Raw genomic sequence first — 20,805 nt, forward strand, 5'->3', positions numbered from 1 at the left:
TAATGAAATAAGGAGTTCAATACAAGACATAAATAAGGGAGGGGATATGATGGACAGCAAGTTTCAAAGAAACAAAGTGGTCAGAGGGAGGGAATTACCATGGGATATTGTTTAATATTATGGAAGTTGTCAATAAAAATTTTAAATAATAGTGGCATACAGCCATGGTGGATAACCAACCACTATTGGGTTGGCTAACAGATCCACTCAGTGTAACAAAAGCCATATGGAACTGTGAAACAAGTGAGAATCATATCCAAATGACAAGTTCACTCTCCAATATCAAGCTCCCACCTATCCTAGGCTACAAGAGGGCCTAGACCTATTAAATTCTCTCTAAACTAATAATAGTTATCCCATTTATCTGGACCTGACTTCACTCTCCATTGGAGAATGTGCTTCTCTTTTCAGGTGGACACAGTACATGAGGAAATAATCAGCCCATCGCACCTCACCAGGGGCCCATCTGAAACCATAGAGTAATTGGGGAAGTGGGCAAGAGTGTTGCTTTCTTGATGATACTGGTACCAGCCCAAGGTTAAAGGAGGTAGACACAGAGAACATTCAACTCCTACCATACTAGATATCCAGAGACACAGAGGCTTCCAAGACTTCATCACTGAAGTAGACCTAAAAGGAACCCAACATGGCTCAGGGAAATTCATGGAAGAGGGGGCAGAAAGATTGTTAGAGCCAAAAGTTAGGATATAATACACAGAGACATTGCCTCTTTCCCATAACTGGTGGCTAACCCCCCACAATGCACAACCCACATTCCCCAAGGGTATAACTGGCATCCCCAATGAGGAGGGTCCCTGGGGGGGGGGGCAGGGAGGAGGGTAGGGATGGTACCAACATGTGCTGTTTATACACTCAGTACATATAAAACTAATAAAGAAAAAATTCAAAACACTAACAACAAGTACTAGAGAAAATATAAAGCAACGATAACTCATATTTATTTCTACTGAAAATCCAAAAGAATATAGGTACTATGGAAGACAGCAGTTTCTTAAAAGCTAAACTCTTGGGCATGGGATATAACTCAGTGGTAGAGCATTTGCCTAACATGTCCAAGGAACTGTGTTCAATCTATAAGACATAACTCCTCACCCACCACCACCACCTAAATTAAAAAAAAAAAAAAACTGGGCTGGAGGGATTATCTAGTGGTTAAGGCATTTGCCTGCAAAGCCAAAGGACCTGGGTTCGATAGCCCAGTACCCACATTAGCCAGATGCACAAGGAGGCACAAGCATCTGGAGTTCATCTGCAGTGGCTGTACCCATTCATTCTCTCCCCTCCCCCCACCCTCCCTCCCTTCTCTCCCTCTCTCCCTCTCTCTCCTTCTTTCTTTGTCAAATAAATAAATAAAAATATTTTTAAAACCCTTAAATTTTGTTTAGCTGATATGGGTGTGGTGGTGCATGCCTTTAATCCCAGCAGTCACCTGAGCAAGAGTGAGACTTTACCTCAAAAAATAAAAAAATAATAAAAATTATTTAGCTGGTACAGTAGCACACACCTGTATTCCCAACATTCAGGAAGGTGAGGCAGTGTTCTCAACTTCTAGGCCAGCCTGGGCCACAGAGAACAATCTTGCCTCCAGAAACAGGTATACAAATGAAAAATAAAACTACCTTTATTTGTATACAACATGATTATCTAAATAGACTATCCCCTTGCCGGGCGTGGTGGCACACGCCTTTGATCCCAGCACATGGGAGGCAGAGGTAGGAGGATCGCCATGAGTTCGAGGCCACCCTGAGAAAACATAGTGAATTCCAGGTCAGCCTGGGCTAGAGTGAGACCCTACCTCAAAAAAGAAAAGTAAATAAATAAATTAAATAAATAAATAAATTAGACTATCCCAATGAATCTACAAAGCAATGAAAAAGACAATAACCAAATTGAATAAATTCACAGGATTAAAATCCAACCTAAAAATATCAGCTGAATTCCAATGTATTAGAGCACCTTAACCGCTAAGCCATCCCTCCAGCAATGAACAACTAGAATCTGAAATTATAAAACAATAGAATTTAGAATATCAATCAGGTTGGAGAAGATGCTCAGGACTAAATTGTACTTGCTTGCAACCCTGACTGCTCAGGTTTGATTCCCCAATACCCACATAAAGCTAGATGCACATAGTGGCATGTGTGTCTGAAGTTTGTGTGGAGGGGTAGGAGGCCCTAGTGTGGCCAAATTTTTCATATTCTCATTCTCTCTCTCCTGTGTTCTCTTTCATAAATAGATACATGTAAAAATATTTAGGACATCAACTAAACAGAGAACAGTGGGGAGGTATAGTTACTGGAGAAACTAAGTATGGAAGATCACTATAGTGTAAAATTCAAGGCCACTGCCGGGCGTGGTGGCGCACGCCTTTAATCCCAGCCCTCGGGAGGCAGAGGTAGGAGGATCGCTGTGAGTTCGAGGCCACCCTGAGACTCCATAGTGAATTCCAGGTCAGCGTGGGCTAGAGTGAGACCCTACCTTGAAAAAACAAAAAAAACAAACAAGAGAAAAAAAAATTCAAGGCCAGCTGGAAGAACAATACTGATCTAGGAGTGTAGTTTAGTTAGTAGTCAAAGTTTTCCTCTGTGTTGAAGTTCCAGCACTTGGCAAAAATAGCCTACCCAGGTGTGGTGATATATAATTACAATACCAACTCTTGGCAGGTGTTGCAGTCAGGTTTGCATTGCTGGTACAAATCACCTGACCAAGAGCAGCTTTTGGGAAAAAAGGGTTTACTTTGACTTACAGACTCAAGAGGAAGCTCCACGATGGCAGGGAAAAGGATGGCATAAGCAGAAGATGGATATCACTCCCTGGCCCACATAAGGTAGACAATAGGAACAAGAAAGTGTGCCAAACACTGGCATAGAGAAACTGGCTATAACACCCATAAGCCCACCCCCAACAATACACTACCTCCAGGAGGCTTTAATTTCCAATTGCCATCAGCTGGGGAACCTAATGTCCAGAACACCTAAGCTTATGGGGGACACCTAAGCAGAGGATGACATGACACTGAACTCCTGATCCTTTACCTCCTATGTGGGGGGATTATAGACTTGCTCCACCATGTCTGGTTTAGCAAAAAAAGATATTGAAGGCCAGGCATAGTGACACACGCCTTTAATCCCAGCACTAGGAAGGCAGAGGTGGAAGGATCACCATGAGTTTGAGGCCACCCTGAAACTACATAGTGAATTCCAGGCCACCCCAGGCTAAAGTGAGACCCTACCTCAGAACCCCTCCCCAAAAGAGATATTGAGTTGAAGGTCAGCCTGGGCTACATAGGAAAATCCTATCACAAACTACAGAATAGAAATGTTAATTCTATTTTTTTAATTTTACTTATTTGAGAGAGAAAGAGAATGAAAATATATGAATGGGCATGCAAGGGCCTCCAACCACTGCAAATAACCTCCAGATGCATATGCCACCTTGTGAATTTAGCTTACATTGGTACTAGGGGATTGAAACTGGGTCCTTAGGCTTTGGAGGCAAGAGCCTTAACTGCTAAACCAGTTCTCCAGCCCAGAAATATAAATTCTTAAGCAGGTGAAGAAATTCTTAGCCCTGTGCTTTGTTACCTGGATACTAATCTTGTTCATATTTTGTTAGATTTTTACATAAAAGGTCAATAATTTTATTTTTCTGGGTTATCTTCAATATTTTATTTATTTGAGAGAGAGAGAGAGAGAATGGGCACACCAAGTCCTCTAGCCACTGCAAATGAACTCCAGAAGCATGCACCCTCTTCTGCAGCTGTCTTATATGGGTTCTGGGGAATCAAACCAGGATCCTTAGACTTCGCAGGCAAATGCCTTAACTGCTAAGCCATTTCTGCAACCCCACTTTTCTGTTTTTTTTTTTTTGTTTTTTTTTTTTTTTGAGGTAGGGTCTTAGCCCAGGCTGATCTGGAATTTACTATGTAGTCTCAGGGTGCCTTCAACTCACAGTGATACTCCTACCTCTGCCTATCTAGTAGTGGGATTAAAAGCATGCACCAACACATCAGGCTTCAGTAGTGGGTTTTTTAAATATACATATTTATTTCTTTTCAAGCAGAGGGAGACAGAGAAGAGACACACAGAGAGAAGAGAGACGCAGAGAGAGAATGGGCACACCAGGGCCTCTAGCCACTGCAGATGAACTCCAGATACATGTGACACATTGTTCACCTGGTTTTACATGGGTACTGGGAAATCAACCAATGGTTGTTAGGCTCTGCAGGCAAGTGCCTTAACTGCTGAGCCATCTCCCTAGCCCAGTTTGTTGTTGTTGTTGTTTGACATGGAGATTTCAGATTCAAGACCCAGCTGGCCTTGAATTTTTGTTGTGGTGGTTGTTTTTGGTTTTTCAAGGTAGTGTCTCACTCTACACCAGGCTGACCTTGAATTGAATTCACTATATAGTCTCATGCTGTCCTCAAACTCAAGGTGAACCTCCTACCTCTGCCTCCTGACTGCTGTGATTAAAGGCAAGTGCCACCACTCCTGGCTTAACATTATTCTTTTCATATTTGGTGACTAATTTAATGATTGTTCCTTGGGGGAAAATATTAAAAGCCAGTTGTTATGTAAGTTTTAATGTTTACTGTGTGTGTGCATGTATGAGTGTGAGTGTGGGGACACACATACCATATGGCATATATGTTGAAGTCATAAGTTGCAGGCATTTGTACTCACCTTCCACCTTCACTGCTCCATTCAACAGGCTAGTTGTCTCATAAGCTTGCAACGAATTCTCCTATCACTAACTCACTTTTCACTACAGACATAATGGGATAACAGACATCTGTTACAGATTTCTCTTATGTGCATTCAGAGGACCCAAACTCATGCACTCATGCTGGCATAGCCAATGCTTTATACACTGAGCTACTTCCCTAGCCACTTAACAATTTTTTTTAATATTGAATACTTTGTATTAATGTATCATTAATTTCATTGACATTTCAGCTATCTCTAGTGCCTTACTAAATAAAATGATTTGTTATTCAGAAATTAAATTTGGAGCTGAAGAGATGGCTCAGCAGTTAAAGGGGCTTGCTTGCAGAAATTATTTTTTGTGGGCTAGAGGGCTGGCTTAGCAGTTAAGGCGTTTGCCTTCCAGGCCTAAGGACCAGGTTTGATTCCCCAGGACCCACGTTAGCCAGACACACAAGGGGACACATGTGTGGAGTTCGTTTGTAGTGGCTGGAGACCCTGGCATGCTTCTCTCACTCTCTTTCCCTCTTTCTGTCAAATAAATACAAATGAAATATTTTTAATTAAACTTTTCATTTAAAAGAATTTCAATTTTTTTTCTCATGATATATAATACTTACTTGACTTTCCTGTCAACTCAACATGAGGTATATTTGTCCTTTTGTACTTGAACATGATTAAAATACATGTTTTAACATTTGGGTCTGCTAATTTCCACATGTGAGGTAACCTCTGGTGATCCATTTCCTTTCCAGATTGAGTCACATTTCTTTTTGTGGGCTATCTAGCATCTCAAATTGGATACTGGACAGGCAGTTTAAAAACACTTCATTTTACAGTTGCTTACAGTCTTTGACAATGCATCTCATTAGACCACAGATTTTATTCAAGTCTTTTTTTAATATTTTGTTTTCATTTATGAGAGAGAGTATACGTGTGTCCCAGGGCCTCTAGCTGCTGCAAACAAACTCCAGACGCATGCACCACCTTGTGCCTCTGGCTTATGTGGGTCCTGGGGAATCGAACCTGGGTTCTTTGGCTTTACAGGTAAGCTCCTTAATTGCTAAGCCATCTCCTTAGCCCTTATTTAAGTCTTAATTGCCACTCTGGAGTTAACTGAAACCTCCTTTGCAGCATAGAAGCCTAACAATGGGAAATTCAGCAACTGACTTTTTTTTTTCCCCCATGTTGACGGACATTCTACTTTTTCTGCTATTTGTCTATGTCTAGATCCTTAATTATGTTGCCCACAGTGCATACAGTATTTGGTATTTGTGAGCAGTATCTCTGTGCAGCTGAAGTCACTCTGCCACTGCAAGAAGCAGATCCCTAAGCTAGTCATGTTGGTGCATGCCTTCAATTCCAACACATGGGAGGCTGAGGTGGGACGATTGCCACGAGTTCGATACCAGCTTGAGGCTATAGAGTGAGTTACAAGTCAACCTGTACTATACTGAGACCCTGCCTCAAATCCTCCCCACACCAACACCCCCCCAAAAAAAGAACGATAATTATCCAATTCCTCAAGTAAGTAGTAAACACAACATTCTAATAATATAACCTCATTCAAAAGGCAAAGAGTTACCTGGGTTTAGTATCTCAGGTCTACAACCCTAGGCCCCACATCTCAAAAGAAATAAAACATTAAATAAATAGAACTGGCCATGATAGTTCATGTTCATAATCTCAGCACTTGGGAGGCTGAGACAAGAGGACTTCCCACCAATTCAAGGTCAGGCTAGGCTACAGAGTAAGACTTTGTCTCAAAAACACAATGAGAGGGAAGGAGAAAAAGAGGGAGGGAAGAAAGTTTTAACATACACTGAAATCCACTTACAACCAATTCTTTTCTGTGGTTATATGGTTAGCAGTTATTAAACTATATGAATACAATTAACACTAGGCAAATGACTATATACACTGAGGAAAACAGAAGCCAAATTTCTTTCCAGAGGAAAAAAAACTAAAAAATACAAAAAGGGGACTAGAATCAAGTCTGTGTTATCAAATGCAACTATAGATAACAAGTCATAAAAATATATCACATATATAGTAACTTTCTCTGTGAAAGGGGCTAGAAGCAAGTTATTCTTGAAGCCAGGTATGGTGGCGCACACCTTTAATCCTAGCACTAGCGAGGCAGAGATAGGAGGATCGCCATGAGTTCAAGACCACCCTGAGACTACACAGTGAATTCTAGGTTAGCCTGGGCCAGAGTGAGACCCTGCCTCAAATTATGGAAGGTGTCAATAAAAAATATATAAATAGCCGGGCGTGGTGGCGCATGGCTTTAATCCCAGCACTCGGGAGGCAGAGGTAGGAGGATCGCCGTGAGTTCGAGGCCACCCTGAGAATACATAGTGAATTCCAGGTCAGCCTGAGCCAGAGTGAGACCCTGCCTTGAAAAACCAAAAAGAAAAAAAATTATATATATATACATATATATATATATATACACACACAATAAAGTGAGAAAACAGGGACTGGGGATATGGCTCAGCAGTTATAGACACTTGCTTGCAAAGCCCAGAGACCTGGGATTCGATTCCTCAGTATTCCCATAAAGCCAGCTGCACAAAGTGGTGTATTTGTCTGGAGTTTGTTTCAGGTGGCAGTAGGCCCTAGCATTCTCATGCTCGCGCTCTCTCCTTGTTAATAAATACATAATTAAAAGTAAGAGATGAAGAGAATTGGAGTCTAAATTTAATGAGTTCTTAAAAAGAACAAACACTGGGCTGGGGGCATGGCTTAGCAGTTAAGGTACGTGCCTGCAAAGCCTAAGGACCCAGGTTTGGTTCCCCAGGACCCACATTAGCCAGATGCACAAGGAGGTGCATGCGTCTGGAGTTCATTTGCAGTGGCTGGAGGCCCTGGCGTGCCCATTCTCTCTCTTCCTCTGTCTCTCTTGCAAATAAATAAATTAAATATTTTTTTAAAAAGAACAGGAGCAAGATGGCGGTGCGAGAGCTGCGCGCCTGAGGAGCGGCCCCGCTTGGAGGCCTGGGACAGCGGTCCACCGTAGGCAGCCTCCTGCCCGGACCTGGAATTTGTGAATTTCCGTAAGGCAAGAAGAGACATGCTTCTCTCTAGGAAGAATCAGCTGCTATTGGAATTCAGTTTCTGGAATGAGCCCGTGACTCGGTCAGGACCCAATATATATGAACTCAGGTCTTACCAACTGCAACCAGGAACCATGATTGAATGGGGAAATTACTGGGCTCTTGCAATCCGCGATAGACAGGACGGGAATGAGGCTGTGGGGGGGGGGGGGTTCTGCTCTCAGATTGGGCAGCTATACATGGTGCACCATCTTTGGGCTTACAAAGATCTGCAGACCAGGGAAGACATATGGAATGCAGCATGGTACAAACACGGCTGGGAAGAATTGGTATACTACACAGTCCCACTTATTCAGGAGATGGAGTCCAGAATCATGATCCCACTGAAGACCTCACCCCTGCAGTGAAGCTCCAGAGCTTTGAAGTGCCTACACAGATGATGTGACGAGCATTTGCCATGAATTAATTTTAACTGTACATCAAGTGAAAAAGAAACACTGCGTGTAAGCTGCTGTGCATAGCTTGTGAGGCTTCTTTTCTTTAAAATTTATATAATCATGTGAAAGGAGAAACCAAGGCAGTTTGACTGTAGCTGTACTCTTAGAAACATCTGTTTGTCCAATGTTAGCCTCCCACCCTCCAGAAAAAAATGAAAACTTGAAGCAAGACATGGTGGCTCAGGCCAGCACTCTGGAGACTGAAGCAGAATTGCAGCAAGTTCTAGGCCAGTCTAAGCTACATAGTGAATTTCAGGCCAGTTTGGTCTATAGAATGAAAGCCTGTCTAAAGATAGATAGATAGATAGATAGATAGATAGATAGATAGATAGATAGATGGATGGATGGATGGATGGATGGATGGATGGATGGATGGATGGCAGGTATGGTGGCATACATCTTCAAACCCAGCACTTGGAAGGCAGAGGTAGGAGGATCACTGTGAGTTCAAGGCCAGCCTGACTACAGAGTGACTGTTAGGTCAGCCTGGGCTAGTGTGAGGCCCTATCTTGAAAAAAGAAAAAAGAATTGAATACATCTGAATAAGATTCCATCTATGAAAAGCAATTAGCTATTTCTTTCTACCAAAAAGGGTAGGGAGAAGAATCTGCTTTAAACTTAAAAGTTTTGACAAATCTCAAGAGGGAAGACAAAAATACACATTTTGTCCTGTTTCTCAAACACTTTTTCTGAGTCTCAAACGAGGAACAAATTATAAGTGAGCCCAATAACTAGAGATGTTTTAATCCACTCACTCTGACTATGCCCACAGTGTGTGCAACATGACGTCACTTAATGGGCAGTGTCGGGTAAGGCACATTTCATCAGTAGTTCAGTCTTCACAGTGTGTGTGTCTCTATGTGAGAGGAAAATAATGGTTTGAACCTGTGTATCATGTGATTTCAAAATGAATACCTTGAATAGCACTAATTTTATTTGTAATATTTTTATATAAAACAAGTAGCTATTGGAACAGATGTTTTATTTTGTAAACTGTCGGACCTCAGACCTTCTCTGGTTAATATTTTAGTAAGCTCACAGCAGATACTTCCAAGATCATGTGTGAAGGATAGTGCATGCTGAGATTTGACATCAAGATACATACATTGTCTAGTTGTTTGATTTTATTAATATAGTGTGCCAATTTTGTGACTGTGATCATGTGAAAGTCCCATTGAACTAAAAAATTATGTCCTATGAAATTCTGTTCCACCAATGGAGGAACTTATATATAAAATAAAGTGTGAATAAATCTCTTAAAAATAAAGAACAAACATATATGCATCTGTTAACAAAAGGCAAGCAGAGCAGCAAGCAAAAACAGTAAGTCAGAGAGATAAAAGCATGAGAAACACTGCATGTGCTATTATTGTTGGCTTTGAAGACAGAAGGGCTTACATAAAAACAAATGCAGACAGCTGGAAAGAGCTGAGAGAAAAGATCTAGAGAAAAGACCCTAAGCTATGGGAATTGAAATTGAGGTTCTCATACGTAAGGAACTGAATTCTCCAAAAAACATCAATGAGTTTGAGAATAGAATTTTCCACAGAGCCACCATAAAGGAACAATATTTTACTGAAACTTGGATGTGCCTTGTGGTACCCCAAGGAATGTTCTGCAAAGCTCACCAGTCTCCTGACCTACAGAACTGTGAGAAAATATGATCATTTGTAATAGAAAACACAGTTAACTTCCATGGTAAAAAAAAAAAAAAGAAGAAGTTCAAGAGTCTTCCTGAACCAATTACTTATCAATTACAAAAGAACAAACCCTAACTTTACAACAATCATGTGAATACAAACATAACCAAATAACCTAACTTAACATCACCAAGAATGGGGTAAATCATCTTAGGTACCTTGTGATAAGCTGCACATACAAGAAAATAATAACCCTTTTGCATAGTGTATGTGTTTGTGTGTATATATGTGTGTGTATATATATATATCCTCAATGTAATCACTAAATAATGTACATTAAGGTCCATCTACCAAGTACTAGTGACTTGTACATTTCAAAAATGTCATGTTTAGTCAGGCATGGTGGCGGCACGCCTGTAAACCCAGCACTTGGGAGGCAGAGGAAGGAGGACTGCTGTGAGTTCTAGGCCACCCTGAGATTATATAGTACATTCCAGGTCCACCTGAGCTACAGTGGGACCCTACTTCAAAAAACAAAAAAAAAAAAGCCATGTTCCTAATAGATACAATGTTTTAGATGTCAACATCGAAATACTGAACTGAAGAAGCAGGGCATGGTGGTGCACACCTTTAATCCCAGCACCCAGGAGGCAGAGGTAGGAGGATCATCGTTGAGTTCCAGGCAAGCCTAGACTACATAGCGAATTCCATGTCAGCCTGGACTAGAGTGGGACCCTGCCACAAAAAAAAACAAAAAAAAAATGTAGTCATCATATAACATAGGATATTTTTAAGAGGAAATGAATGTGATAAACCCAATATTCAAGAAGCTGAGGTAGAGCCAGGTGTGGTAGCGCATACCTTTAATCCCAGCACTCGGGAGGCAGAGATAGGAAAATCACCGTGAGTTCGAAGCCACCCTGAGACTACATAATGAATTCCAGGTTAGCCTGAGCTAGAGTGAAACCCTACTTTGATTTTTTTTAAAAAAAAAAAGGCTGAAGTAGGAGAATACTAAGTTCAAGGATAGTTTGGGATACATAGCTAGGTCTTGTCTCGATTTAAAAAAAAAGGGGGGGGGGGACATGATGGCACACACCTTTAATCCCAGAACTCAGGAGGCAGAAGTAGAAGGTTAGCTATGAGTTCAAGGCCAGCCAGAGAATACAGAGTGAATTCCAGTTCAGCCTCGGCTAGAGCAAGACCCTACCTTGCAAAACAAAAAACGAACAAAAAAAGATATTCACTAAATTCACTAAATATATTTCGAGATTTTTTTTTTACATTTGGTGCATATGTGTGTAGTATCTGTGGCATGTTGTATGTGGTGTGTGTGTGTGTGTGTTCAGTTACAAGTATGCCTGTGCAGAGAGATCAGAGGATAACTTCTAGTGTCCCTTCCCATACCCCTTCACTCCATCATCCGTGTTTCCTTGAGAAAGAGTTTCTCACTCATTCCAGAACTTGCTGGTGTCTCAAGGCCCAGCCACTCCCCAGTGTCTGATCCCTACAGGACTGAGATTATAGACATTCATCACCAACCACAGCTGTTTATGTGGATGCTGGGGAATCAAACACAGCTGGTCTCAGGCCCACTCAAGCATTCATGCTTGTGTAAGTGGTCTTACTACACCATGCCTCCTGCCTAGTATATATGTTTGTGTTTTTTTCAGATAGGGTCTCATTTTAGCCCAGGCAGTGCTGGGATTAAAGGCATGTGCCACAATGCCAGACTGGCTACAGAATTCAGTATGCAATCAGGCTTGCTTCAAACTCATGATGATCCTCCTTCCACAGCCTCCTGAGTACTAGGATTAAAGGTATAAGCTACCACATCTGGCTTTATTCAGTATTATTAAACAACTTCTGTTCTGGGCCAGGGATGTACTTCAATGCAATAGCACTTGCCTAACATTCTCATTGTGGCCCTAGGTTCCATGATCAGTACAAAAAAAAGAAATCTATACTGTTCTTACCTCTCCTGATACTACTTTTAATTGTAGTCTAAATTCATCACTCTCTTTACCAGACACTTCCATTATATATAAAACCATACTAAAAGGATCATTCTCCAAGTTTCTTTTTTTGTTTGTTTATTTTGGTTTTGGTTTAGTCAAGGTAAGATCTCACTCTACCCAGGCTGTCCGGGAACTTATATCACTGCACAAACTTACAATGTTACTTACATATCTTACAGTATGTACTAGAAAAGATATCCAATTGGGGCATTATAAACCATGCTATTCTCATTCTCCACAAATTGAAAAATTGCTTCTTACAAAAAGTAAGAGGAAAAAGGCTAGAAGATATAGCATATTCTTTCAATTTACCTGTGCTTTGGTTCATTGCAAATTGTGGAGAAGAACAAGTTTCCTCAGATTCTTCTGATGAGTGTGCCAAGAAGTCATGAAGCTTCTGCACCAATGTGTTCAACTTGCTTTCACTATCAAAACAAAAATTTAAGGTTGTCATTAGTCTGCCATGTACTTAACTAAATATAAACCTCTAACAACCTGAAAAACCTTTAGAACACACATATTCAAAGTGAAAATTAAGGGAATGAATATTATTTCACTAAGGATAGAAATAGAAATGATAAAATTTGCATCATTTAAGGAAAAATGCTGGTGTTACTATAAATATCAAAAATATTGAGATCTCTTTAATATGTAATGTGTTTAAACAGAAACTAAACCCTTTTCTCTCCTTGCAAATAAATAAGTAAAAAAATAACAATTAAAACCATGACAAAATAAAAGAAGAAAGAAAAAGGGCTGGGCATGGTGTCACGCACCTTTAATCCCAGCACTCGGGAGGCAAAGGTAGGAGGATTGCTGTGATTTTGAGGCTACTCTGAGAGGCAGAGGTAGAGGATTGCTGTGATTTTGAGGCTACTCTGAGAGGCAGAGGTAGGAGGATTGCTGTGATTTTGAGGCTACTCTGAGACTACATAGCGAATTCCAGATCAGCCTGGGATAGAGCCAGACCCTACCTTGGGGGGAGGGGAACATCTTTACTATGAAAACATTAAAACAAGAAAGCTGGGTATGGTGGTGCACACCTTTAATCCCAGCATCAGGAGGCAGAGTTATGAGGGATCGCCATGAATTCCAGGCCACCCTGAGACTACATAGTGAATTCCTGTTTAGTCTAAGCTACAGCAAGACCTCAAAAAAAAAAAAAAAAAAAAAAACTCAAGACAAATTGCAGAAGACACAAGAACATGTAAAGACATTAATCAGAAGAATCAATATTGTGAAAATGTCAATCTTAACATATGCAATCTACACTTAATGCAATCCCCATCAAAATGCCAATGGTGCCAGGTGTGGTGGTGCACACTTTTAATCCCAGCACTCGGGAGACAGAGGTAAGTGGATTGCCATGAGTTCAAGGCCACCCTGAGACTATATAGTGAATTCTAGGTTAGCCTGAGCTACAGTGATACCCTACCTTGAAAAAAAACAAAATGACAATAAATTCCAATGGCATTCTTAACTGAAATAGAAAAAACAATCCTCTGCCCAAAAGGCACCGAGAAGTGACAGAAGATCATTCAGCACTGAAACATCTCTATCACACCTTCCAAGTCCGTTATAGAAGAGATAGTGGAAAGAATCTAAGAGTCAAAGGAAGGGTAGGACTGGTTACATACAATTTAATTGTTCAGACAGCAACTGGCATTGATATCCATGACCTTGCAGTGCCTAACAGTACCTTCACAAGACGCTCACAATAGAAAAAGATGATGACATCGAAATAAAAGAAACACTAATAGATATGATGGAGAGTGAATTTGTGAAGAGGAAAGTAGGGGAGGACAGGGAATTATTATGGTTTATTATTGTCTGTAATTATAGAAGTTGTCAATAAAAAAAGTTTTTTAAAAAAGCTGGGCATTGTGGCACATGCCTATTAAAAAGCACTGAGCCGGGCGTGGTGGCACGCGCCTTTAATCCCAGCATTCGGGAGGCAGAGGTAGGAGGATCGCCATGAGTTCGAGGCCACCCTGAGACTACAGAGTTAATTCCAGGTCAGCCTGGACCAGAGTGAAACCTTACCTCAAAAAAAAAAAAAAAAAAAAAGCACTCAGTAGGCAGATGTAAGAAGATTGCAAAGAGCTTGAGGCCACCCTGAAACTACATAGTGAGCTCCAGGTCAGCCTGGGCTAGAGCAATACCCTATCTCAAAATACCAAAAAAAAAAAAAAATTTTTGGAGGTAATATGATGGAGAATGGAATTTCAAAGGGGAAAGTGTGGGGGAGGGAGGGAAGTAACATGGGATTTTTTTATAATCATGGAAAATGCTAATAAAAATTAAAAATAAAAAAAAAATTGAAATTAAAAAAAGAATGAGAAAACAATCCTGAAATTCATTAAGAAGCATTAAAAAAAATCAAATAACCAAAAAAAAAAGTTGAGCAATAAAATAAAACTGGCAATATCACCATACCTGATTTTAGTCTATATTACAGAGCCATAGTAACAAAAACAGCATGGTACTGGCACAAAGGACCCAGATTCCCATGGAACCATGTAAGCCAGATGTACAAGGTGGTACATGTGTCTAGAGTTTGTTTGAATGGTTGGAGGTCCTGATGCAACCATCCCCCCCCCTCCTTTCAAATAAATAAATATTTTTAATTTAGCAAAAGAAAAATGAAATTATAAAACTTGCAAAAAATAGATGGATTTGGAAAGGATTATACTAAGTGAAGTAACCCCAAGGTTCAGAAAGCCAAATGCTGCATATTCTCTCTGATATGTGGATCCTAGACACAAATGTTTAGATTTGTGTGTGAGTAGAAGTAAAAGTCAGTAGCAGAGGCTAGCAAGCTAGAAAGGGACTATAAGAGAGGATGGAGAGGGGAGGACTTAAGGAGAGGTTAGAAGTAATAGTGTGTGTGCGCGCGCATATACACACGTGCATGTATGAACAGATTACTGGGGGTACAATGACCTAAATGAGGCAGGGGAAGAAATTGAGTAAATGAAGTGTGAGAGGAGGGTTAATCAAAATTTAAGATATTATAAATAAGGCATATGGAATCCTACTTCTTTGGATAATGGCACACCCAGAAGCCATAGACAGCAGAAAAGTTTCAGTGCCTGGCACTAAGTACACAAGATCTTCAGAATAGGAGGAAAAGAGGATGTCCTCAAAATAAAAAGAGAGACTAATTGAGAAGGGGAGGGGATATGATGGAGGATGGATTTGTGAGGGGAAAGTGAGAGTATGGAGGGAATTCTCATGATTTGTTGTCTATATTTATGAAAGTTGTCAATAAAATGTTTAAGAAACCAAAACTAGGAATGATGTCATACTATATCTTATGACATCAATAGCTCACCAGAAAATTTTGTTCTCCAGAAATCAAGGTTCTACAATAAACCTGAAGAATTTTCCCTTTTCCTATATATAATAAACACCCCCAAGATTCCCTTAATCCAACCACAAAGACAGCTATTGCACAAGCTCAAGCTGTGGTAACTATGGATTGAGACTGTGGATACATCCATATGGTTCCATCAATAGTACCAAACATACAATGAAAAAGACACAATCAGCAAAATTGCTTTCTTTTTGTAGGATGACACTTTTAGGCATAAACATGCTGGTATTGTATTACAGGTTGAGCATAACTAATCCAAAAATTGAAAGTGCTCCCCAAATCTAAAATAAGCACTGAAAAAGTCTGACTTCTAAAAGGTTCCATGCAATACTTCAAAATATGGTTGAGCCTGGTGATGCACACCTTTAATCCCAGCACTTGGGAGGCAGAGGTAGGAAGACTGCTGTGAGTTTGAGGCCAGCCTGAGAGTACATAGTGAATTCTAGGCCAGCCTAGGTTAGAGGGAGACCCTACCTCAAAAAGCCAAAAATAAAAATAAAAAGTTTCAGTATCTGAGCAATGGGGCTGGTGAGATGGTTCAGTGGTTCATAGCCTCTATCAGCCAGGGTTCAATTCCTCCTCCAATAACATAAAGCCAAATGGACATTCAATTGCAGTGGCAAAAGACGTGTGTGTGTGTGTGTGCGCGCACGCACACACACTCACACACATGATCAAGTTGGGTAAAATGGCTGGCAAACTTTGAAGTATTCCTATAGATATATTTTCCTTCTTTTTTTCTTTCTTTTTTTCTGTTGAGGCAGGGTCTCATTCCAGTCCAGAGTGACCTGAAACTCACTTTGTAGCCTTGAACTCATAGTAATCCTGCTACCTCCGTTTCTCCAGTAGGAATATAGGCATGAGCCACCAAATCCAGTCTGAAGATCTATTATCTTGAATGACTTCTCATTACCAAAGGAGATCTCTGTGGGCTGCAGAGATGGCTTTGTAGTTAAGGCACTTGCTTGCCAAGCCTAAGGATCCTGGTTCAATTCTCCAGAACCCACATAAGTAAGCCAGATACACATGGTAGCACATGCATCTGGAGTTTGTTTTCAGTGGCTAGAGGACGTGGTGTACCAAATCTCCTCACCACCCCCAGAAATAAAAATAACATTTTTTAAAAGGAGAGCTGCAGAGCTGGGTGTGGTCACACATGCAATTAATCCCAACACTTGGGAGGCAGAGGTAGGAGTAATGCCATGAGTTTGAGGCCACCTAAGACTACACAGTGAATTGCAGGTCAGCCTGAGCTAGAGTGAGACCCTACTTTAAACCCACCCACTCCCCAAAAAAAGGAGAGCAAAAAATACTCTCAGGGATGATATCATTAGTTATCCAAATGTATGGTCTCCAGGATCATTATTTAGAAAGAAATATATATAGATATAGATAGATACACACACACACACACACACGAATCACATTTTCAAGAGAGTCCTTGGAGGGCTGGAGAGATGACTTAGCAGTTAAGCGCTTGCCTGTGAAGCCTAAGGACCCCGGTTTGAGGCTCAATTCCCCAGGACCCACATTAGCCAGATGCACAAGGGGGCGCACGCGTCTGGAGTTTGTTTGCAGTGGCTGGAGGCCCTGGCGCGCCCATTCTCACTCTCTCTCCCTTTCTCCCTCTCCCCCCCCCCCCGCCTCTTTCTCTCACTGTCTGTTGCTCTCAAATAAATCAATAAAAATATCAAAAAATATTTAAAAAAAGAGTCCTTGGAAATATGTATATCCTGTTTTTTGAAAATGGTATATTTTTGTAAAATGAAAGATTTTAATATACAATGATTAACACATATTACCTTAGTTTTGTAACTGAGAACTATCACATGTTAAATTATATAATTAAATTTAGATGTTTGTCTCTATTTTCTCTCTATAAAAATGTAAACTAAATCAACCAGTATTTTATTTATATTCAACAAACATTTACATCCAATGTCAGGACGTAGGTGGTCCTTCACATTCTTTTCAGAGTAATTGAAATCACCATTGGAATAAGTAGACTCTACCTTCAGGCTCATAAGAGACTGAATTTGATATGCAAATATGTTCTGCTTTTGTGAGTTTGGGTCTCCCTATACAGCCCAGACTGGCATGGAACCCACCATGTAGCCCAAGCTCTGCCTCCAGAGTCCCATCATGTCCAGCTTATTTATTTATCATTATGTTTCATTATCTATCCATAAACATTCTACATGCAAATACTTCTAAGTTTTGGCTTAATTAGGACCTTCTTTTAGTTACTGTCACATACTATACATAGTATAATATATAGTCAATACTAACATTAGGACTCAATGACAAACACACTGCTTCACTGAACACACAGGTACATACATGTAATCCCAGCACTGGGGAAGCTGGGGAAGATGCAAAAACTGATGCATGCCTTTGGCATTCTTTTGCAGCAACAAAAGAAACTAGTGTGCCCATAAACATGCATCTACACACACAGCAACTTGCAAATAAAAATTTTAAAAAAAGTAAAAGCATATTGCTTTATTATGGCTGCCTTACAAAAACTATTTTTTGGATTTTTTAAAATATTTTGTTTTTATTTATTTATTTGACAGAGAAAGAGGGAGAGAGAGGGAGAGAGAATAGGTGTACCAGAGCCTCCAGCCACTGCAAATGAACTCCAGATGCATGTGCTTCCTTGTGCATCTGGCTAACATGGGTCCTGAGGAATTGAACCTGGATCCTTTGGATTTGCAGGCAAACGCTTTGACCACTAAGCCATCCCTCCAGCCCCCAAAACATTTTTTTAAATAATGTACCATAAGAAGACTCCAAGACTTGTGATCCTGTGTCAGCACCTCCCAAGTGCTAGGATTACAAGCATGTGCAGCCATATACAGCTCCCTCATAGAAACTTTGAGGAAAATAAAAGATGTGTACACAGGGGAATTCACAGGTAAAGGCACTTGCTTGCAAAGATTGTTGGTTTGGGTTCCACTTATACACCATCTATGTAAATCAAATGTATAAAAAAGTGGCACAACAGGGATGGGATACCTTCCAGTGAGTTGTTGGCCACGGAGGTCCCTGATGCCCCCAAAACATTACAGACCATTGCCAAGGCCCTTGGTTTCCCACCAGGAATAGAGAGTAAGACCCTATTGCTGAAGACTCCACATACTTGGGCTGCAAGGCCACTGAGAAATCTCGCTGATAACCTCCTCCATGTAGACCAGCTGACAGAAAGCTGGAAGAAGCCATTTTGCATGCAATTCAATGGAAGAAAGAGAAATCACCAGTGAAGATACTCATCAGTGGACACTGCAAGCCTTATAATTGGCCATCCAGGACAAGTGAGCCAACAGGTGCAATAGTGGCACATCTGTTATGGGGGAAACCAACTGCCCTCTAATTGGTCTGGAGGCCTGCTCCATGGGAAGTGAATACATCCCTGATACTGAAAACTTAAAACAGGGGTAGTCATGAGCCCTAGGGGTGTAATGTCTGCTGTTATCTGGCCAAATGTATATACTATGCTTATCAAACTGCCCAGTAATCACTTCTGTTAATGTTCACACCCTTATATTAATGCTACTCTCACTTTTGGTTGAGCATCTTCTCTTTTCAGATGGCAGTGACCTTGGGACAACTCAGAAGGTATCATGGTGATGGAAAGAAATGACCACAGTACTCAGTACTACAATATCTCTATCATACCTTCCAAGGCTCAGGGTCTAATGCGGAAGAGGTGGCAGAAAGAATTTAAGAGCCTGGGCTGGAGAGATGGCTTAGTGGTTAAGCACTTGCCTGTGAAGCCTAAGGACCCAGGTTCGAGGCTCGGTTCCCCAGGTCCCACGTTAGCCAGATGCACAAGCGGGCGCACATGTCTGGAGTTCCTTTGCAGAGGCTGGAAGCTCTGGCACGCCCATTCTCTCTCTCTCCCTCTATCTGTCTTTCTCTCTGTGTCTGTCGCTCTCAAATTAAAAAAAAAAAATCTTTAAAAAAAAAAAAAAAGAATGAAGCCGGGCGTGGTGGCGCACGCCTTTAATCCCAGCACTCGGGAGGCAGAGGTAGGAGGATCGCCGTGAGTTCGAGGCCACCCTGAGACTACATAGTGAATTCCAGGTCAGCTTGAGCCAGAGTGAGACCCTACCTCGAAAAACCAAAAAAGAATGTAAGAGCCAACGGAAGGGCAGGACTCCATACAACATACGAGGAGGAAAAGATCAAGACACCAAAAGTAAAAGAGAGACTGATTGAGATGGGGAGGGGGTTTGATGGAGAGTGGAGTTTCAAAGGGGTAAGTGGGGGGAGGGAGGGTATCACCATGGGGTGTTTTTTATAATCATGGAAGTTGTTAATAAAAAAATATTTTTTTTAAGTAGCACAAGCATCTGGTCTTCATTTGCAGCAAGATGCCTTGGCATATCTACATACAAACATGTACACATATGCAAGTTAATTAATTAGTAATTTTAAAAATAAATGTCATAAACAGTGAAACAGATTTTCAAAACTTCTGTAATGCTACAGCTTAAACCCAGAGTATTCCTTAGCTTAGTCTAAGTAAAATACTCCATCGAGCTACGCCCCAACTCAAATGATGTCATTTATTAAGCAATCAACTACTTAGGGGGTGAGCAGGTAAGAGAGAGAATAAAGGAAGGAGTTGAAGCCTTGAAAAAAGTGATGGTTGAAGCTAGGCATGGTGGCACACACCCTAATCCCAGCACTTGGGTGGCAGAAGTAAGAGAATAGCTGTGAGTTCAATGCCAGCCTGAGACTGCATAGTGAATTCCAGGTTAGCCCGGGCAGGATAGAGCAAGACCCTACCTTGAAAAAAAAAATGTAGTGATGGTTGCCACAGTAGCGCTCTCTACTTGTCTGTGTCTGAGAAGCCACTACAAAACTGTGAAAGTGCCACTGAATTGTTGGGCTGTTGGCCAGTTGATTTAGTCTCATGTTGCCATTATGTCCCACTACCTGTCCCCACCAGCCCAACTAAAACAGATCTCTTTTTTTTTTTTTTCTATGCACATGCTTTAATACCCATAAACCTACCCCCAACAATACACTGTTTTCAGGAGGCATTAATTCCCAAATCTCCACCAGCTGGGAACCTAGCATTCAGAACACCTAAGTTTATGGGGGACATCTGAATCAAACCACCACATTCCACCCCTGGTCCCCATAAACTGATAACCATCCATGATGTAAAATGCAGTGCATTCGTGCTACTTCAACAATCCCCATAGTTTTTAATCAATCCTAATAATGTTCAAACATTCCTATAGTCCAAGGTCTTTTAACTAAGCCATAATGCCAAAAAAACCCCAAAACCCCATAACGGCACAAGACCAACAACTCTAGTCAATGACAAGTTTCCAAGTCTGATAATTCTAACCACTGACAAGTCTCTGGAGTTCCAATTCTGCCCCTCCAGCTAGGCTACTCACAGTCCTGGGAAACTTCATCTGGGGCGGGCAGCTCTCCTTAGCAGCCATTTTGTGGTCCCAGAATCTCCACTGCA

The 20,805-nt window shown here is 41.0% G+C and overlaps 1 protein-coding gene across 6 annotated transcripts in view; it reads right to left on the reverse strand.

Annotated features, from left to right (window-relative positions):
- Positions 1-20,805, reverse strand: part of Atrx (ATRX chromatin remodeler) — a 249,302-nt gene that overhangs the window by 179,214 nt on the left and 49,283 nt on the right. For 5 of the 6 annotated variants that reach the window (XM_045140173.1, XM_004666979.2, XM_045140171.1 and 2 more), the window contains exon 2: positions 12,251-12,363. The exons of the other annotated variant lie outside the window; for it this stretch is intronic. In XM_045140173.1, the coding sequence (XP_044996108.1) occupies positions 12,251-12,363 (113 nt within the window). The remainder of the gene's footprint in view (positions 1-12,250; positions 12,364-20,805) is intronic. 6 annotated transcript variants of the gene reach the window in all.

The sequence above is a fragment of the Jaculus jaculus genome, chromosome X (genome assembly GCF_020740685.1).
Source record: "Jaculus jaculus isolate mJacJac1 chromosome X, mJacJac1.mat.Y.cur, whole genome shotgun sequence".
In the NCBI taxonomy this organism is placed as follows: Eukaryota; Metazoa; Chordata; class Mammalia; order Rodentia; family Dipodidae; genus Jaculus; species Jaculus jaculus.